A 16,600-nucleotide genomic window follows, 5' to 3' on the forward strand; every position below is an offset into this window, starting at 1 on the left:
AGGTGCTCCAAGAAGAACAAGCAGGCCACAGCCAACCTGTCTGTTTATTTACAAGGCACAAGCTGACAGTCTGCCCGAGGGCCTTCCAGCCCCTCCTGGGCCTGCTGACCCTGTCACTGAAGGCCATGCTGGGCCCTTGGACAGGCCCAGAGTGGTTGTGCTGGGTCCCGGCTTGCTTGGTGCTCAGGCAAGCTCGAGGGTGGTCCTCCATGTCCCTCAGGCTCCTCCTCTCCTCCACTCTGCTGCTGACCTGGGCTGGGCGCCCTCGCTCTTGAGCGGAGTTCCTGTGTGTTGGTGGTCGCACGGAGGGTGGGAGGGGGCCAGCGGGTCAGATGATGTGTGCTGGGTCTTATCTGTTGGGAAAGGAGGCAGCAGGGTGCCGGGTCTCTCTCACAAAGCCTGCTCTGTCTCCCCCTGGCAGCCGGGCCCAGGCATGGGCTGAGCGGTTTCCCCATAGGAGCCACACATGCTGGGATCTCCGGTGAGCCCAGGCTGCGGATGACCCTAGCGGGGCAAAGCAGGGGCCACCAGGACAGACTTAAAAGACAAGGAGTTGGGGGGAGGGAAGGGATGCGGGGGTGTCGGCAACAATGAGCCCTAGAGTCTGGGGCGCTGCTGGTGGGCCAGAGCTCTGGGGAGGCGCTAGCAGGCTGGATCCGGGCCACACTCTGCGGCGGCTCACGGCAGGGAAGCGGTCACTGCGTGGGGGGCGCGTGGGGAGCCCCGAGCCTCCCAGCCTGGCGCAGCCTGGTGCCGGCCAGCCCGCCTTCTCTGGCCTTCAGGGCTGTGTGGCCTCAGCCCCGGGCCCTATGCGGCTGCGTCCAGGCCTCGGCTGCCGGGGGGCTCACACCCCCAAAGTCATTAGGGCCCCGGAGCTGCTGATTTTCTTGAAGCGGTTCGCGGCGCTGACAGCGATGAAGTTTTTCTGGGGAAGGAGGGAGAGGGAATTCTAGTCAGCCCCAGGAGAAGGAGGGCTGGTGGAGGGAGAAGCTGGGGTGTGTCCGCTGAGTGTCCATCAAGAGGCCAGAGTCCACGGAGTGGTCACAGCAGGTGCCATGACATGTGCCATCCAGGGCTCCTCCCGTCACTCACTAGGTCAGCTCACCACGCTCAACCGCTCCAGCAGCTCCAAGCAACACCCCCACACACATCCTGCCCTCTTTTCCTCTCTGACCTCATTCCTACTTTCTTGCTCGGCTCACTCCAGCCTTACTCACCTCTGCCTGTTCCCCAAATTCACCAACAGTGCTCCTGCCTCAGAGCCTTGGCACAGCCTCCCTCGCCTGAGATGGTTTTGCCACAGCCCTGATACTGCTCACCCCTCATCCTCCCTTGGGCATTCATTCTAGGGCTCCTTCGCACTGAGTCCTCCCAAATATCCTATCTTCAAAGTGCAACCTTGGTCCAGGGCAAGGGCTGGCACGGCGGCACAATGGGTTAAACTACCACTCCAAGCACCAACATCCTTTATCAGAGCTGTGGTTTGAGCCTGACTTCTGTTTTCCTGATCCAGCTCCCTCTTGATGCACCTAGAAGGCAGCGGACACCGGCCCAAGTCCTTGGGTGCCCGCCATGCACGTGGGAGATGGGGAGAGAGCTCCTGGCTCCTGGCCCCCACCTGGCTGTTGCAGCTGTTTGGGGAATAATCCAGTAGATGGAAAGATACTTCTATCTGTCTCTCCCCTTCTCTCTGACACTTTGCCTTTCAAATACATCAATCTTTAAAAAAATAATAGTAAACTGCAACTCAGGCCTGGCACTCCTGGCCCGTTATTTTGGGGTACAACCTGAGGACCCCTTCTCCAGCTTCCACCTAATACATCCACAGAAACTCCAAGCTTACTTCCTGCCTACTGCTGGACCCAGTGCCTAGAGATTGCGACTCCACCACAGGCTTGCTTCCTTCCATCTTCAAATATTGACTGCACAGCAGCAGACACTTCCCTGGGCCCAAGCCCCACATGGACACCCCACGCAGAGTACAGGAGTGGGGGGAGGGCACCCCTCTCGGGCAGGAGCCACTCCAGGATGGAGAGAGAAAGCTCAGCCCTGCTTGGCAGACAAGACTAGGTGGCCAAGGCAGAGCTGCAGGGGCTGGGAGGCACGCCAGCCTCTCCCCGCCCCCGCCCCCGCCCCATGGTACCTTCCAGCGCCTCTTCATGAGGTATTTCTTCAACAAGATCTGGGACTTGAGACGTCGGTTACAGCGCTTGGCTTTCTCCGCCAGGTTGTTGAGCCAGGGGTGGGCGAGGCACTGGGCAGCGCTCAGCCGGGCCCTGTGGGAGGGAATGGGAGGTGAGAAAGGGCAGCCTGCTTGGAGGCACCCAGCCCTGCTGCGCCACCCTGGGAACCCGTGCGGTGAGCCTCACCCCTGCTCCTTGACGATGAGGTTGGAGACGAAGTCTTTGGCCTCGTCTGACACGGCCTCGAAGGTCTCCTCGTCAAAGTACCAGTTGCCGGAGAGCACGTTGTTCAGGGTCTCCGTGTCGTCATCTCCCAGGAAAGGAGAGAGGCCGCTCAGCCTGCAGGGAGGGCATGGCAGGGCCAGGACTGGGTCAGGCATTGTTGAGGCCCCTTTTTTGAGGAGTGGGGCAGATCTTAGGAGGCAGTACCAGGTGCTGGAAAGACCCCCAGCCTCGCAAGTGGGACAGACCTGGGTTTGAATCTGGCTGGGTGACTTTGGACAAGTCACTTCCCCTCTCTGAGCCTCACTCTTCTCATCTGTAAAATGCGCATAATCACCCTAGCTTCCCAGGGCGAAGATGAGGACTAATAAGTGGCACAAAAACCCACGCTCGGGCCCGGCGGCGTGGCCTAGCGGCTAAAGTCCTCGCCCCGAACGCGCCGGGATCCCATATGGGCGCCGGTTCTAATCCCGGAAGCTCCACTTCCATCCAGCTCCCTGCTTGTGGCCTGGGAAAGCAGTCGAGGATGGCCCAATGCATTGGGACACTGCACCCGTGTGGGAGACCAGGAAGAGGTTCCTGGTTCCCGGCATCGGATCGGCGTGTACCGGCCCGTTGCGGCTCACTTGGGGAGTGAATCATCGGATGGAAGATCTTCCTCTCTGTCTCTCCTCCTCTCTGTATATCTGACTTTGTAATAAACTGAATAAATCTTTAAAAAAAAAAAAAAACCCACGCTCAGGTCATCCAAGATTTGATCTCCTGAGCTCTAGGCTGGGATGATCTGCTGCTTGGGGCCTTGGTTTGTCCATCTATGAAGTGGGTACACAGCCCCACCTTTCCTGATTCTCCCTGGTATGCCCACCCCCACCCTGCAGACCCCTAACTGAGGGAATAAGGAGCAGGACCACCTTCCCAGAACCCGAAGGCCAGTCTTGGCCTGGACTCCGCTCTCACATGACCCAACCCTCTCCCCGCCCCACCCTCCCTTGGGGCTCACAGCATGTAGGTGATAACCCCCAAACTCCACATGTCTGTCTTATCGGAGATTTGGTCGTAATTCACCACCTCGGGCGACAGGAACTCTGGGGTCCCAAAATTCACCTTCAGCTTCTCGTTGGGGTTATACCTGAGGGTGAGACCAAGGGCTCAGAGCACAGCTCCCAGCCTGACCCGCCAAGCCCCCCAGCACCCTTCCCATCCATCAGAGGCCAGCCCCACCCCCACCCCCATGGTACCTCCGTGCCAAGCCAAAGTCAATGATCTTCACCAAGTGGCCCGTAGTGTTGACACACAGAATGTTCTCTGGCTGGGGACAAAGTTGGGGGGGGGGACTGGATTGGTCTCTGATGCAGCCATTGCCCTCTGGCACCAGGTCTACCCAATTCACAGACTGGCGAGGTGGGCTGCTGCCAGAGACCCTCTGGGCCTGCCTGCCCCTAGACACGAGGAAAGATGCTGAGGCCTCATCCTTTGGGCACAAGGCCTGGCATCGCTGGCTGCCTTCATGTCAGCTCACCAATCTTCACACCTGCCCTGTGAGGCACAAACTGTCACCCTGAGGGACAGTGACCATCTGTCCCCATTTTAGCTTGAATCAGACTCCAGTCACCTCAGAGCAAATGACACAGCCAGGCTTTGAACCCAGGGCTGAAACTCCAACTCTGGCCACCCAACATCCCCTGGCTGCCACTGGCCAACAAGAACCCACAAAGAACTCTGTGAGTGAGTGCTGGGGTAGACGCAACGCTACAAGGTCATTCCTTCTGGAGCAAGGACCCTCTTCTCCCAGCATCCAAGGACACCAAATCCATGTCTAACCACAGCCCTGGATGGTACTTAGCCCATGCTCAGAGGAAATCTGGGCCCCAAGCTCAGTGATGCATGCATGAAGCTATGGCAAGGCTGGTTCCTGCTGCAGCATCCACTGCCTCCCCCAGCACAGAGATCACGGGCCGAAGCTGAGGTTCCAGGGTTCCGTAGAAGCATCTTAACACTGATAACACTGCTTCACAAGAACTAGAAGCCCTGGCCAGTCCATTTTTTAGAAAAATATATTTTTTTAAGATTTTATTATTATTGGAAAGCCGGATATACAGAGAGGAGAGACAGAGAGGAAGATCTTCCATCCGATGATTCACTCCCCAAGTGAGCCGCGACGGGCCGGTACACGCCGATCCGATGCCGGGAACCAAGAACCTCTTCCGGGTCTCCCACGTGGGTGCAGTGTCCCAATGCATTGGGCCGTCCTCGACTGCTTTCCCAGGCCACAAGCAGGGAGCTGGATGGGAAGTGGAGCTTCCGGGATTAGAACTGGCGCCCATATGGGATCCCGGGGTGTTCAAGGCGAGGACTTTAGCAGCTAGGCCACACCGCCGGGCCCGAAAAATATTTTTTTAAAGATATATTTATTTATTTGAGAGACAGCACAATGCTTTACTCCAAAGGGCCACAAGACCAGGCTGAAGGCAGGACCAGGAGCTCCATCCTGGTCTCCTACATGGGTGGCAGGCAACCAAGCCATCCTTTTGCTGCCTTCCCAGGCATATTAGCAAAGAGCCAGATGGGAAGTGGAGCAACCAATATGGGATTACAGTGTTATAAATGGTGGCTTAACCAGCTGCCCTACCACTCAGGCCCTGCGAAGCCTCCAGGAACTGTGTGTTCGCCCAGGGCAGGACAATGAGGTCTTTCCCAGCTCAGCCTGTGACCTACCAAGACAGGAATAGAAAAGCAAGGTCCCAGGGCCCGCGTGCTGGAGGACACCCAGCAGGGTCCACTCCTACCCAAGGGGTTTTCAGCAGCCCTGGCACATAGACACCTGAAAAAGGGCCTGCCTGGGATCCAAGGGTCTCCCAACCTACTTGACCATGAAACATTTTTGTTAATTAAAAATGCATTGCTATCCTAGGGCAGCGGGGGACAACGCATCTCAGGACCACAGGGGCTGCTGGCTGCCTTTCTGCCTGGGGACTCTAGACTATCACTGACAAACTAGCTCCAGCCAGGGAGGGCAGGCCTAGGCCTGACTTGGGACCACAGACTCCTAAATCTCCCCAGGTGTCAGCACTACTGTTGTGTGGGTCACTCCCCTGCCTCGAGCAGCGCTGGACACCTTGGTAGCCCAGGGCGAGTGTCAGAGGCAGTGGTCACAGCTCCCTGGCCTGTCTTGGACTGGCTCTGGGCACCTTGACCTTCTTCTTCAAGATCACCTCATATATTTCCCCTTTATGTTTTCCTTGCTTTTTTGTGTCACTGTGAACACTTGTCAAGAATCTACTGATTCAGCCATGATCTTATGAAAAAGGGAGGCCACATATGACAGGGGCCACGGCTTCCCTAGTGCATCAGGGAAAACCCCAACGCCTTACACAGAGCCTGCCAGTGCAGGCACTCCAAAGACATTCACTGAGCGAGTAAGCAAGTAAAAACCCTAGCACGGCCGCATGGCTACTGGTACTAACCTCCCTTGGCTACTTGGTACTAACCCACCTCATCCTCCCCTCCTCGTCACTTGTCCCAGAAGCATTAGCGCCTTCCCCAAGGACAGTGACCACCTGGCACTGCTGCCAACCTTGCCTGCTCCACACCCCGAGTAGAAGTTACTCAGTTCTGGGTAGCCACCACCAGCGGAGCAGCGGAGACCTGCGGCAGGAAATCCGTATTCTGTCCCTGACCTCCTACTATGTGTCTGAGCAGTCTCAACCTGTGTGTGCTACTGTCCTGGCACCCTGCCTAGGTGTAAGCATTAGGGATCTTTATCTATTTTCTCTCACCACCCTTAGGTTTCCACTACCTAGAACAGTGCCCAGCAAAAGCAGGTCGGTGGGAAATAGCAAGTGAACTTAAAGCAACAAGCATTTGTTACGCCCATCACAGGCCGACACCAAGCTTGGTGCTTTCCTGACACTTCTTAGTTGCACATACGCGGGATGTATTGAGTCTGCTGTTCCCAGAGCTGCCAAAGACACATTCAATCACTCCCAAACACCGGGCCAGGCGGCTCAGGAAAGCTGGGCCCCAGGGTCACTTCCCTCTCGCCTCTTCGATCACATCCAACACGCGGTACATGCTCAATAAGCCTGTTGAACCCATGGATGGAAAGATAGAGCCTGGACGAGAGGGTGGGGTGGGGGAAGGAAGGATGGAGGGTGGCAAAGCAGGTGCCAACGGGCCACTCATGGCTCAGTACCTTGAGGTCCAGGTGCAGCACCTGCATCTTGTGCATGAAGAGGATCCCATCACAGATCTGCCTGACAAACACCATGGTGTCCACCTCGGTGAGCTGGTAGTCCTCGTCCACGATCCTCTCGAAGAGCTCGCCACCCTCGATGCTGCGTGCACAGACCCCCCTCTCTACAGGCTCGCCCCGGGCCTGCCGGCAGCCCGCCCATGCCCGCCCCGCTGCCACACTCACTACTCCATGAACAGGATGATGTCGTGTGGCGTCTCGATGGCCGCGTACAGCTGGATCAGGTTGCGGTGGTTCAGCTGATTCATGACGTCAATCTCGAGCTTGACCATTTCCTGGCAGCGAGGAGGGGTGGGGGCACCACCCGAGCAAAGGCGTCACTCCAGCCCTCCTCCCTCCCTCTCCACCTGTGCCACGTCCCAGCCTGCTCCTCACTGGTCTCTGCCTCCCCTCTGTCACCGACCCTGGGGTCGGCTGTCAGCTCTCTGGTCCCTCCCTCAGGGACCCCTTTCCCAGGCCAGCGTCTCCCCTCTTCCTCCTCCTTCCTTTTCCTGCCTCTCTGGCTGCTCTCTCCCTGCGCATCGCTATCAAGTCCCATGGATCCAAATATGACCAGCTTCCAGGTCTGCACCTCACGCCGCTCCCTCCCAGGCATCCACCTGGCTACTTGAAGTTTTCTGGGGATGTCTAAGAGGCATCTCCAATCTGTCATGTCAGAAATTCAACCCTTGGTCCCCCCACCCCCACCTGAGGTCCCTTTAGCTTGCCCCTCAGCAGAAAGATGGCAGGACAAACAAGAATGACCTGAACTCCTCGTACTCTCATTCTGCAGCCCCACACTCAATCCATCAGTAAACCTTTGGTGTTGTCTACCTTGAAACCAGACCATAAATCCAGTCATTTCCTACCTCCCCACACTGCCTTCCTGGTCTGAGCCACCAGTATTTGTCACTTTCAGGAAGTTGGCAAGGCAGGCGACACCTTGGTGCATTGGTATCAGGGATATTTCCATCACAGAGACTGGCAAACACTATCCATCGGGCCCCTGCCCAACCCAGAGCCTACTGTTAAATGCTGCCCATCTCGCGGCAGCCTCTTCTTCCTCTCTGCTCTTCCTCCATCCCTCCGTTCAGGCCTCACCTCACATACAAGCTCTCAGAACGCGCTGGCCACATCTCCCTAGCACTTCTCCCTGGCATTTCTCATCAACTGCCACCATGTGTTTCATTTCAGTTTTAATTAAAAGATAAAAGTCCTTCAGTTCTGTCAGGGCAGGACCTCCCCCATTCATCTATCCAAGACATACAAATGAGAGAGAGAAAGAGAGAGAGAATCTCCCATCCTTTAGTTTACTTAAAAAATGTCTGCAATAGCTGAGGCTGGGCTGGGGCTGAGCACAGGAAACTCAATCCAGGTTTCTTACCCGGGTGGCAAGAACCCCACTAACCTGAGCCATCACTTGCTGCCTCATAGGTTCTGCACTAACAGAAAACTGAATCAGGAGCAGAACCCAAACCTAGGTACCCCCACTAGAGTCTTAATTGCCAAACCAAGCACCTGCCTCAGGGCAAGTACTTTCTGAGTTCACTAGTGCTTCCCCAGCACCCTGAGCAGTGAATTGTTGCACAAAGTACTTAGCAATTAGCCCATAGGTGGCTCCCATTAACCTATGCAGGATGTAGATACTATGATCCAGATTTTGAGGGTCAGCATTCAACTGTTGGGATCCAGGCCACAACAAGTGACAGGCAGAGAGGGACAAGGTCACACAGGGAATACAGTCCCTCCACGTGTGCTCAGAGCTGGAGTATGGAGTCCAAGGCTGCAACCCTCTAGAGTGGTTTGTTCAGCTCCTGCTGGCCTCTGGGTCTTTGCACAACCTGGCACCTCTGTCTGGAACGCCTGGAATCTGCCTCCATCCTCAGCTCCCTGGGCTCCTGCTGGCTCTCACAGCTCTCCTGCCATTCCCCGCACTTCACCTTCTCCCCCTGAATCACAGCTTCATTCTTCAAAGCCCTCACGGGGGCGGGGGAGGACAGATGGCCCAGGCTGCCTTGCTGCCCCTACCCGGGAGCTCTAGGCGGGGGGTACCAGCCTGCAGGCGGGCACTGCGCTCTTCCTCACACACCAGGTTTGGCATTCCACCTTGCCTGCACCTGGGCATTCACTCCTTGAACACTACTTGTGGTCTCCTCTCCACTGAGCCCAAGCGGCTGCTGGAGGCAAAGCTCCCAACCAGGCTGGTTTACCTTCGCATCAATTCCCCAGGGTGTAAACCACATCCACTTCACTCTGGGACCCACCAGTTCCCAACACAGGGGCCTGGCCCAGAACCCCCACTCATCACTGTTTGTTGAACTAAACATCCAAGTCCCCCCTTCCTCCCACGATCACTAACGGTGGTGCCTGGTTTGTGCCTGCGTCTGTCTGTGGCTTGTCTTCACATAGCAGCTGCCATGCAACAAGGCTCCCACTTCGGGGCCCGCACTCAGTGACACAGGTAGAGACAGGACGGAAGGACCACTTCCCAGGAGCACCCCCCCTCCTGCAAACCCCCCACTACCTTGTCTTTGGGGGTCTGCTTCTTGATGACCTTGGCTGCCAGCTTGAGGCCTGTGGCTTTCTCTGTGCAGGTACACACTGCTCCAAACTTGCCTCTGGAGAGAGAAGAGGGTGGGGATGAGGGGACACTGTTCAGGGCCCTGAGTCCTGCCCTCCATCTTGGCTTCCGAATCCTGCTGTGAGATGGGAATGCTCCCCCCAGTCCCACCCCAACTTTCTCCTGATGCTGGGAGCACACAGACCATGATTGAAGGAAGGCTCCTCCAGACCCGTGACCCTTTTGGGCTTAGGCCTTGTAGGCGCCCTGTGAGAGGAAAGGCACCTACCCCCAAGGAGGTCAGAGTGGTGTCTGAAATGCAGACAGCTAGGGAAATACTGTCTTCTAGAGCCCTGGCATGCCTGTGTGAGTGAGTGACAGGGACATGGAGCACAAAGAAGCACATAAGAGCTTGCACGCACAGTGTATCACCACACACAAGTGAGGTGTGTCCAGGCCTTGCACGCCGCCAGGGGCCTGGGTGTTCTTCTGTCTGTGGATGCCAGCATGGGACCCCAGCTCTCACCCTCCCAGCGCCTCCTTGGAGTTCATGCTGAATTCACTGTTGACATTTCCGGTTCTCAGCTCCACAATGCGGTGGGGAAACGGGGCTGGGGGTGGTGGGCAGTCATCTGAGGAGGCAGAGTGGAGCTGTCAAGGTTAACCTCACGAACTATGGAGTATTCTTCCCAGAAAGTGAGATTCACTAAGTGGGACTTGGGGGACACTGACTCCAGGACTGGAGGCCCAGTTTCCACAGCAGGTCGGCTACCAACACACAAAAGGGCTTTGGGAGGTCTCTGCCTCTCTCTGAACGGACCCCACTTCTCCTGGCAAAACAGTAAGGACAGCTGACCGGACTTTTGGAGCCCTGCTTCAGGGTAAGGTATGAAGACTCCAAACAACCAAACCCACATTGCAGCTATGAAACGAAGGCTGCCCACCCTGTTTAAAGCACCACCAGCCCGGCAGCACCAGCGGCCGGGAGAAGGAGACGTTGGGTGGGGAGAGGCCGCCACCTAGTGGCAAGCCTGGAGAACAGCAGGCCCTGAAGCCTACCCCCGCGCCAACCCCTAAGCTGAGTCATCATCGGGACTGGAACCCTCTTTTAAAAATAGCGAGAGGCCACAGGGAAGCCGGGCTGGTGATAAATCAGACGGCCTTTGGAGATGGTTCAGGTCCCATCGCCCGGAGGATGTGATTTCTGGGCGGGGCAGGGCGCTGCAAGGCCACTGGCCGCCGCCCAGCCGCCAGGTCCTCCCACCCTGTCTGGGTGGCATGGTGCCGCTCACCAGGCGGGCTGGCCTGGCTCCCAGGGCACCTCAGCCTGGGGGTGGGGGGGGGTGGTTGTTAGGACATTCTGAGCCTTCCTGACCCCATCTCACCCCACCCCCAGCACGACTGAACCCCAGCTCAGGGCTCCTCCTGCTGCCTGCTAAAATGTACCACCAGGCCCTTCTCTAATCACCCATGGGGAGCCCTTTCCACTGTTGTCCCATCTCACATTTGAGTCCATGGAATCTGGGGTGCTCCAATAAACTTCCTGCATTCTTAAAAAATTGCATTTTAGCCAAAGCAGAAGAATGTTCAGAAAGTGAGAGGTACTCCCTAGGGCTATGTCACAAGTCAGCTGGGGAGGCCCTGGTGTGGGGGATGCCAAGTGGGAGCCCTTTCTCCCCCTGCCCAGGCTGCCCCAGCCCCCTCCTTGCCTGGCCTACCTAAAATCTGGAAGCAGTCCTCCTCTCTGGTTGGGAGGCCAAGGGCCTGCCCCACCTCCGGTTTCTCCGAGGGAACAGCCTGGAACTCAATCCCACTGGCGGTGTCCTCCTGCGCCTTCACCTGGCCATCTTGGCCAGAGTGGCCTGGGGCTTTCTCTCCTGCTTCCTTATGGCTCTCCGCCAGCTCATTCTTCGCTCCTTCTGCATCGGCTGACCCGGGATCTGTGGGGGCGGGAGTCACCCCTTCAAAGATGAGCTCAGATGCCTCACTGAGGGGTTCCTGGGGGGGCTGCTTCTCAGAGCTGCAAGGGGGAAACAGACAAGGGAAAGACTTAGCACCGCCTCATGTGTCATCCATGGCCAACACTGACTCTGCCCCACAGGCTGGGGAGATGCATGCTGCTTGGCTTTGCACCAACTGAGGAAGGTCAATACCACAAAAACTGCTCCCCATCTTGGCTTGTAACACACTTAGAGATCGGATAACCGTGAAGAGGGTCCTTCATAAAGTGTCACGTGGGTACAACTAGGAAGTCAGTAGCTCTTGATTCATAGTTTGTGGCAATGTCATTGATATTACCCAACCATCAAATTGATAAGCTAAGTGTCCCTGTGGTGGCTTATCTCATTAGCATTCAGCAGGTATAGCAGATTGTATGACACCAGTGCTGCACAGAGATTACCAAAGTGCTGGCAACCATCCACCTGTTTAGTCGCTAGCCAGCTTTTCCTATTACACGGTTCCTAATGATTGTATTAAGATTGATGATGTCTCCTGACAGATCAACCCTGCCCTTGCCTAGAGCCAAGTCCACAGGGAAAGAGGAGCATCAGCTTAGGGATCGTTCAAGACCCAACACCCAGGATGAACGCATCTAACAAAAACATCAGAGCTACCCTCCCCAGCACTCCATGGAATGATAACGATGCCCGTGACAGGGGAACAAAGCAGGGGACAAGTCAGAGGCCCCCTTCCCGCTCCTAGAAAGGGGAGCTCACCTTGAGATGACAGCGGGGCAGCTGGGGCTGTGCAGAAATGCAGGTGAGCCTCTCCTGGCAGCCACGTGGTCCTCTACCGCCTTCCTGCCCACTGTGGGCTCTCCAGGGTCCTGGTGGCCCGAGGGGATCTGCTTGGCCCCCAGCTTCTGCTCGCTGGCCTCTGCTGTTGCCGTCTGCTCGGGCAGGGCCGCTGGCTGCCCAACACTGCCTTCTGCAGCTCCCCCGTCCTGGCCAGCCTCTCCCTGGGGACCCTGGCTGCTGGGTGATGGTGGAGCTGGGGCAACATCCCCTATTTCTGGAGCAGGGCTTTCGGCGTCTGTCTTCAGGGTGGCTGGATCAGGATCTTTCTTTGGGTCTGAGGGCCTAGGGTTCTTCTCTGGGTCTGGGGGAACAGGGTCTTTCTCCACAGCCGGGGACACTTGACCTGCAGCACCTTCAGGTGCTTTGTCTGTGAAGAAAGTGCGATGCCCATCAGCATGCCCCCCTCCCAGCTCTCTCCCCAGGGATCAGCACTGCAACTGAGTCCCCATCCAGTCAACAACTTGGAGCTGCTTGACCCACCGAACCTTCTAGAACCACTTGTAGAACCAGCTCCTGGGCCCTTAGGCAGCCTCTGTGTGAAGTTTTTGGCCTTTGGGTGGGCCTGGATCCTCCCCCACCACACCTTGCCGGAACCGGACAGGTGCATCCCTGACAGCCATCCAAAAAAGCTTCGCACCTTACCGTCTCTAGGGAAGGCTGCATGCAGGCCTCAGGCCCGGCCCGGCTTCCCCCAGAGATCACTCTGGCTTCCGGTTCCCCTCCTGCAGAGTCCATGCACAAAACCAACCCTCCAACCCAGCGCTTGCACCAAGGAACCTGCCCAACCCTGGATTCAGATGCCCCTTCCCAAGCTCCTCCCTCTGTCTCCTGCCCCAGCCTGGCACCTGTTGAGGGGCTCTGGATTCCCAGCTCCACTGTTACGTCTTCTGTCGCCATGAGGTAGGGAGGCGTGTGCTTCTGCTTGTCTAACTCAAGTCTTTCTGGCTGCAGAAGACTGAATGAGGTGTGTCAGGCTGTTGAATGCCTCCTGCCGTCTGGCTGCAGTAAAGGAAGAGACTCAGGCCTGCGGCTGATTGAGGAAATAGAGGTACCTGGGGTGGACAGGGGCGACCTGGTGGCCGCCCGTCATGCAGCGGCTGCTCGGGAGCGGTCCCGGGACAGTTGTAAGGGATTGGGCTGGGTGGGCAGAGGCGGAGGCAGGGGCATGGGCATGGGCAGTGGAGGCGGGGACGCAGGAGAGGATCTCTTACAGCAGGGGCCATGCAGCTCGGGCTGCCACCACCTGTCACTCTTGGCCCCGTTTCAGAGGACACGGCATTCTTCCCACAGCCTGCCTGGGGGGAGAAGAGTGCTGGACCGAACAAGAAGAGCAAGGGAGGGGGCACAGGGGCCCTCGATGAGCAGCCCTTCCCCTAGGCTTTGCTCAGTACCCCCGACTTGGACAGGATGAGAAAAAAAGGGGGGGCCTGGGAGAAGAGGGCTTCTCAGGCAGGGCCAAAGGACAAAACTGTGCCCAGGCCTGGTGCCTGCTCTGCCCACCTGCCTGCCACATCTCTCCTAGGGCTCCCCAGAAGCTGGTTACTGACACGCAGGCCCAGGGCTAATCACCCCAACCCCGTGCCCAGCTCTGTGCCCCTGGCGTCCGGACCTCCTTGGATCATCTTTGGGTAAGAAACTGTCTCAGGAGCATTGCTCTATGTGCCCATAGGCCTGAAAGCTTTCTTGCTGGACAATCTTTCTCTTAGGCTTCTGGGGAGGCCTCCTGAGGGGCCGTGGGAGATAGCAGCCCTCTGTGCCCCTAACCCTGAGCCCACCCAGTGGCCTGCCTGAAAGGAGGAGGCTGGGAGAGTCTGACCAGGGCCTTCCCTGTGCCCAGAGGTCATCTGCCCAGGGCCCTTTTCTAAGGGGACCCTTGAGAACTGGGAGATAGGCTGATTGTGTCTGGGTCCAGGTCCTGCCTGCCTCCTACCCACTGCCACAGCTCCTGCAGCCATCCCTGAGCTTAGCCACCTGCAGGTAGAAGGGAGGGGGAGCATGTCCCTCTTTGCCCCGGGACAACTATGGAAGCTGTGAATAAATGGGCATGAAGTGACCTCTCAAGTCGGGGGGCAGCAGGAAGTAGCAGGCAGAGTGGGGCAGAAGGAGGGCATCACAGGGTGATTTCGCAGGCAGGATAGGCAAGTGGGGACCAGGTGAGGTGTATACCTCTCTGCTTCTGTATTAGTACCATGATCTTTTGAAAAGATTGCTATTTGAATTGTGCATGCTTTCCTTAAATGAACAAATGTCAAGGGTTTTTGGCAAAAGTTAGTGAAACCAGCGCTGGGGCTCCTTCTCCAGTCCTGACTCTGGGCACTGGGGGACACTGTTTGCTGGACTTGGCCCTCCTTTTCCATTTTCTTGAAATCCGGGTAATAGCCTGACTCTCTCGGGAAGCAAAAAATAACTGACAGTTACATAGCACTCACTCTGTACCAGGGCTTGTCCCACAGAATCACCCACATGGTCATACTATCCATGAGGAGGGGGTGCCAGGTGGGGCCTGGGCCCAGGCTCTCCCACTCACAGGTGCCTGTTCACATCACCCATCTTGTCCTGGTAGCAGCTCTGTGGGGAGCTGTCACCCCATCTTCGGAAGGAGAATTAAAGCAATGAGCAGTTGGCTAAAATCACTCATTAAAACAGTGGGAGGGTGGGTAGTCGGGAACATCCTTCCCTGAAGCCTGCAGTCCCCGCTCTTCCTAAAACTCCCCAGCCTGCACCTCACCCCCTTCTGCCCACCAGGCCCCAGTGGATTTCCCAGTGTCAAAATGCTTCCTGCCCATGTCGGTGACTCTGGTCCCTAGGCCCCCATGCTGTAGTTTAGCTTCAGATACTGAACTTGGCCTCCCTCCCAGCCTTCCTCCATGCCCCAGGCTGAGTCCACTATCACTGAGTGCCTCGGGGTGGGGTTGTATGATGTTCACATGTGTCCACAGCACAGCATGTACTCAGAACCAGCATGTGAGGAGTAAAAAACCTACAGCAAGCAAAGTTCTACCCTGGGCTCCGTGGAATAACTTCCCCCGTGGCCCTGGCAGATGCCCCTTGTCCTTTAGGTGATGATCAGCCCCAGTCTGGATTGTCCTGGGTGTTCAGGCTAAAGACCTCATTCATGCAGTGCATGGGATCCCCACGGGCCTCACCCCTCGGGGAGGGATGGAAACAGGTGCTCAGAGACAGTCAGTCACACAGATGGTGAGCAGCCTCAATCAACTAGATCCAAATCCAGAGCCACCTGAGAAAGGGACCAAAATCCAGGCCAGGATCATTTACAAGGCTATTGTGTAGGAGTTACTTAAGTTACTATTGTAATTATTTTAAAAGGTTTATTTATTTTGGTTGGAAGGGCAGATCAGATTTACAGAGAGAAGGGAAAAGATCTTCCATCTGCTGGTTCACTCCCCAAATGGTTATAATAGCCAGAGAGCTGAGCCAAGCCTAAGCCAGGAGTCAGGAGCTTCTTTTGGGTCTCCCATGCAGTTACAGGATCCCAAGGTTTTGGGTAGCCCTCGACTGCTTTCCCAGGCCACAAGCAGGGAGCTGGATGGGAATTGGGGCATCTGGGACACGAACCAGCATCCATATGGAATCCTAGTGCTGGTGAGGTGAAGATTAAGCCATTGAGCCATCGCACTGGGCCCTATTTTTGTTATTGTTAAGATGCCCAAATAATTTAGTTAACTGAACACCTTCTACAGTGGACCAGGGCCTGTGGGGTGAGCCACTTGGCGAGTGTTCTTCCAATAGCCCTGCATTGTGAGCGTCAGGCCATCCAGGAAGGGAAGCTCTCAAACAGCAACTGTGAGAACAGACCGAGCCTTCACCTGTTTCACTTGCCAGACAAGCACCTGCTGCATGGGGGAAGAATATAAAGTGTTAAGAACAGCATGGATGCATAGGGAGCCCTGTGAAGACAGCAGCTATTTCAGCCCCATTTCATAGATGGGCCAGGAAAACTGAGTCACAGGGAAGTCAGTCAAGACTGGAACCAGCTAGCTAACCCCAAAGCTCAGCTATTAACCACCCTGTCCTGGAGCCCCCCTCTCCCAGGGTTGCTGCAAGTATTTAGCCAGTACGTGTATATGGAGTGCTGGGTACCATACCTGCTCTGGGGGGCTCCATCACGCTGTGAACACAGCAGGGCGAGGGCTCCTCTGTTCCTGTCAGGTTTCCCCTCATGTCTTCCTTCCACTGGGATAGGAGGCTGGCCTGGTTCCAGATCCCCAGGATTGACTGCTGAGCCAGCTGTTCCCTGGGCGTCCCCAGGCTGCTTGTCAAGGCTCCGCTGGAGGTGCAGGGGTGGGGCACGGAGAAATATGCACCCGGCTAGGGGTTGCCAGAGCCCCTGAGCATCCTCACACAGGGGCTTCCCCGCCATGCCTGCACCAGCTGTGTCGACAGCCTCTCCAGGGTGCAGGACCAGGCATGGGGCAATGCCAGGACCAATTAAACTCGCCGGTGGAATTAAGGTCAGCAGGATACAATTATGCCCTGCTGGATTTAACAAGGCCAGAGAGAAGGCCTCTCCAGCCAGAGTTCACGACTTCTTAGGCCTCATGCCCTGGGCAGCTTTGCCTTCCAGGAGCGTGAGCTCCCAGGCTCA

The 16,600-nt window shown here is 56.7% G+C and overlaps 1 protein-coding gene across 1 annotated transcript; it reads right to left on the reverse strand.

Moving 5' to 3' along the window:
* Positions 1 to 303: 303 nt before the first annotated feature.
* On the reverse strand, positions 304 to 12,891 carry MYLK2 (myosin light chain kinase 2). The gene is made up of 12 exons (XM_058679376.1): positions 12,840 to 12,891; positions 11,914 to 12,361; positions 10,915 to 11,216; positions 9,723 to 9,828; positions 9,161 to 9,254; positions 6,823 to 6,932; positions 6,598 to 6,739; positions 3,644 to 3,714; positions 3,406 to 3,534; positions 2,370 to 2,522; positions 2,144 to 2,276; positions 304 to 925 (listed from the first exon to the last, which is right to left on the reverse strand). Exons 1-12 carry the CDS (start codon positions 12,889 to 12,891, stop codon positions 845 to 847), a joined length of 1,821 nt encoding a protein of 606 aa, XP_058535359.1. The 3' UTR covers positions 304 to 844.
* Between the last annotated feature and the right edge of the window lie 3,709 nt (positions 12,892 to 16,600).

Source organism: Ochotona princeps, chromosome 22 (assembly GCF_030435755.1).
Source record: "Ochotona princeps isolate mOchPri1 chromosome 22, mOchPri1.hap1, whole genome shotgun sequence".
Classification (NCBI taxonomy): domain Eukaryota; kingdom Metazoa; phylum Chordata; class Mammalia; order Lagomorpha; family Ochotonidae; genus Ochotona; species Ochotona princeps.

What these genes read in the sequence shown, in the direction of transcription:
- MYLK2 (XM_058679376.1), bottom strand. Translation starts at nt 12,891, where the DNA reads ATGGCGACAGAAGACGTAACAGTGGAGCTGGGAATCCAGAGCCCCTCA. An exon ending in GGGGTTATCACCTACATGCT is followed by an intron (nt 2,523 to 3,405) that starts GTGAGCCCCAAG and finishes CCCTCCCTGCAG; the next exon opens with GCTGAGCGGCCTCTCTCCTT. An exon ending in CTCATCGTCAAGGAGCAGGG is followed by an intron (nt 2,277 to 2,369) that starts GTGAGGCTCACC and finishes TCCCTCCCACAG; the next exon opens with GGCCCGGCTGAGCGCTGCCC.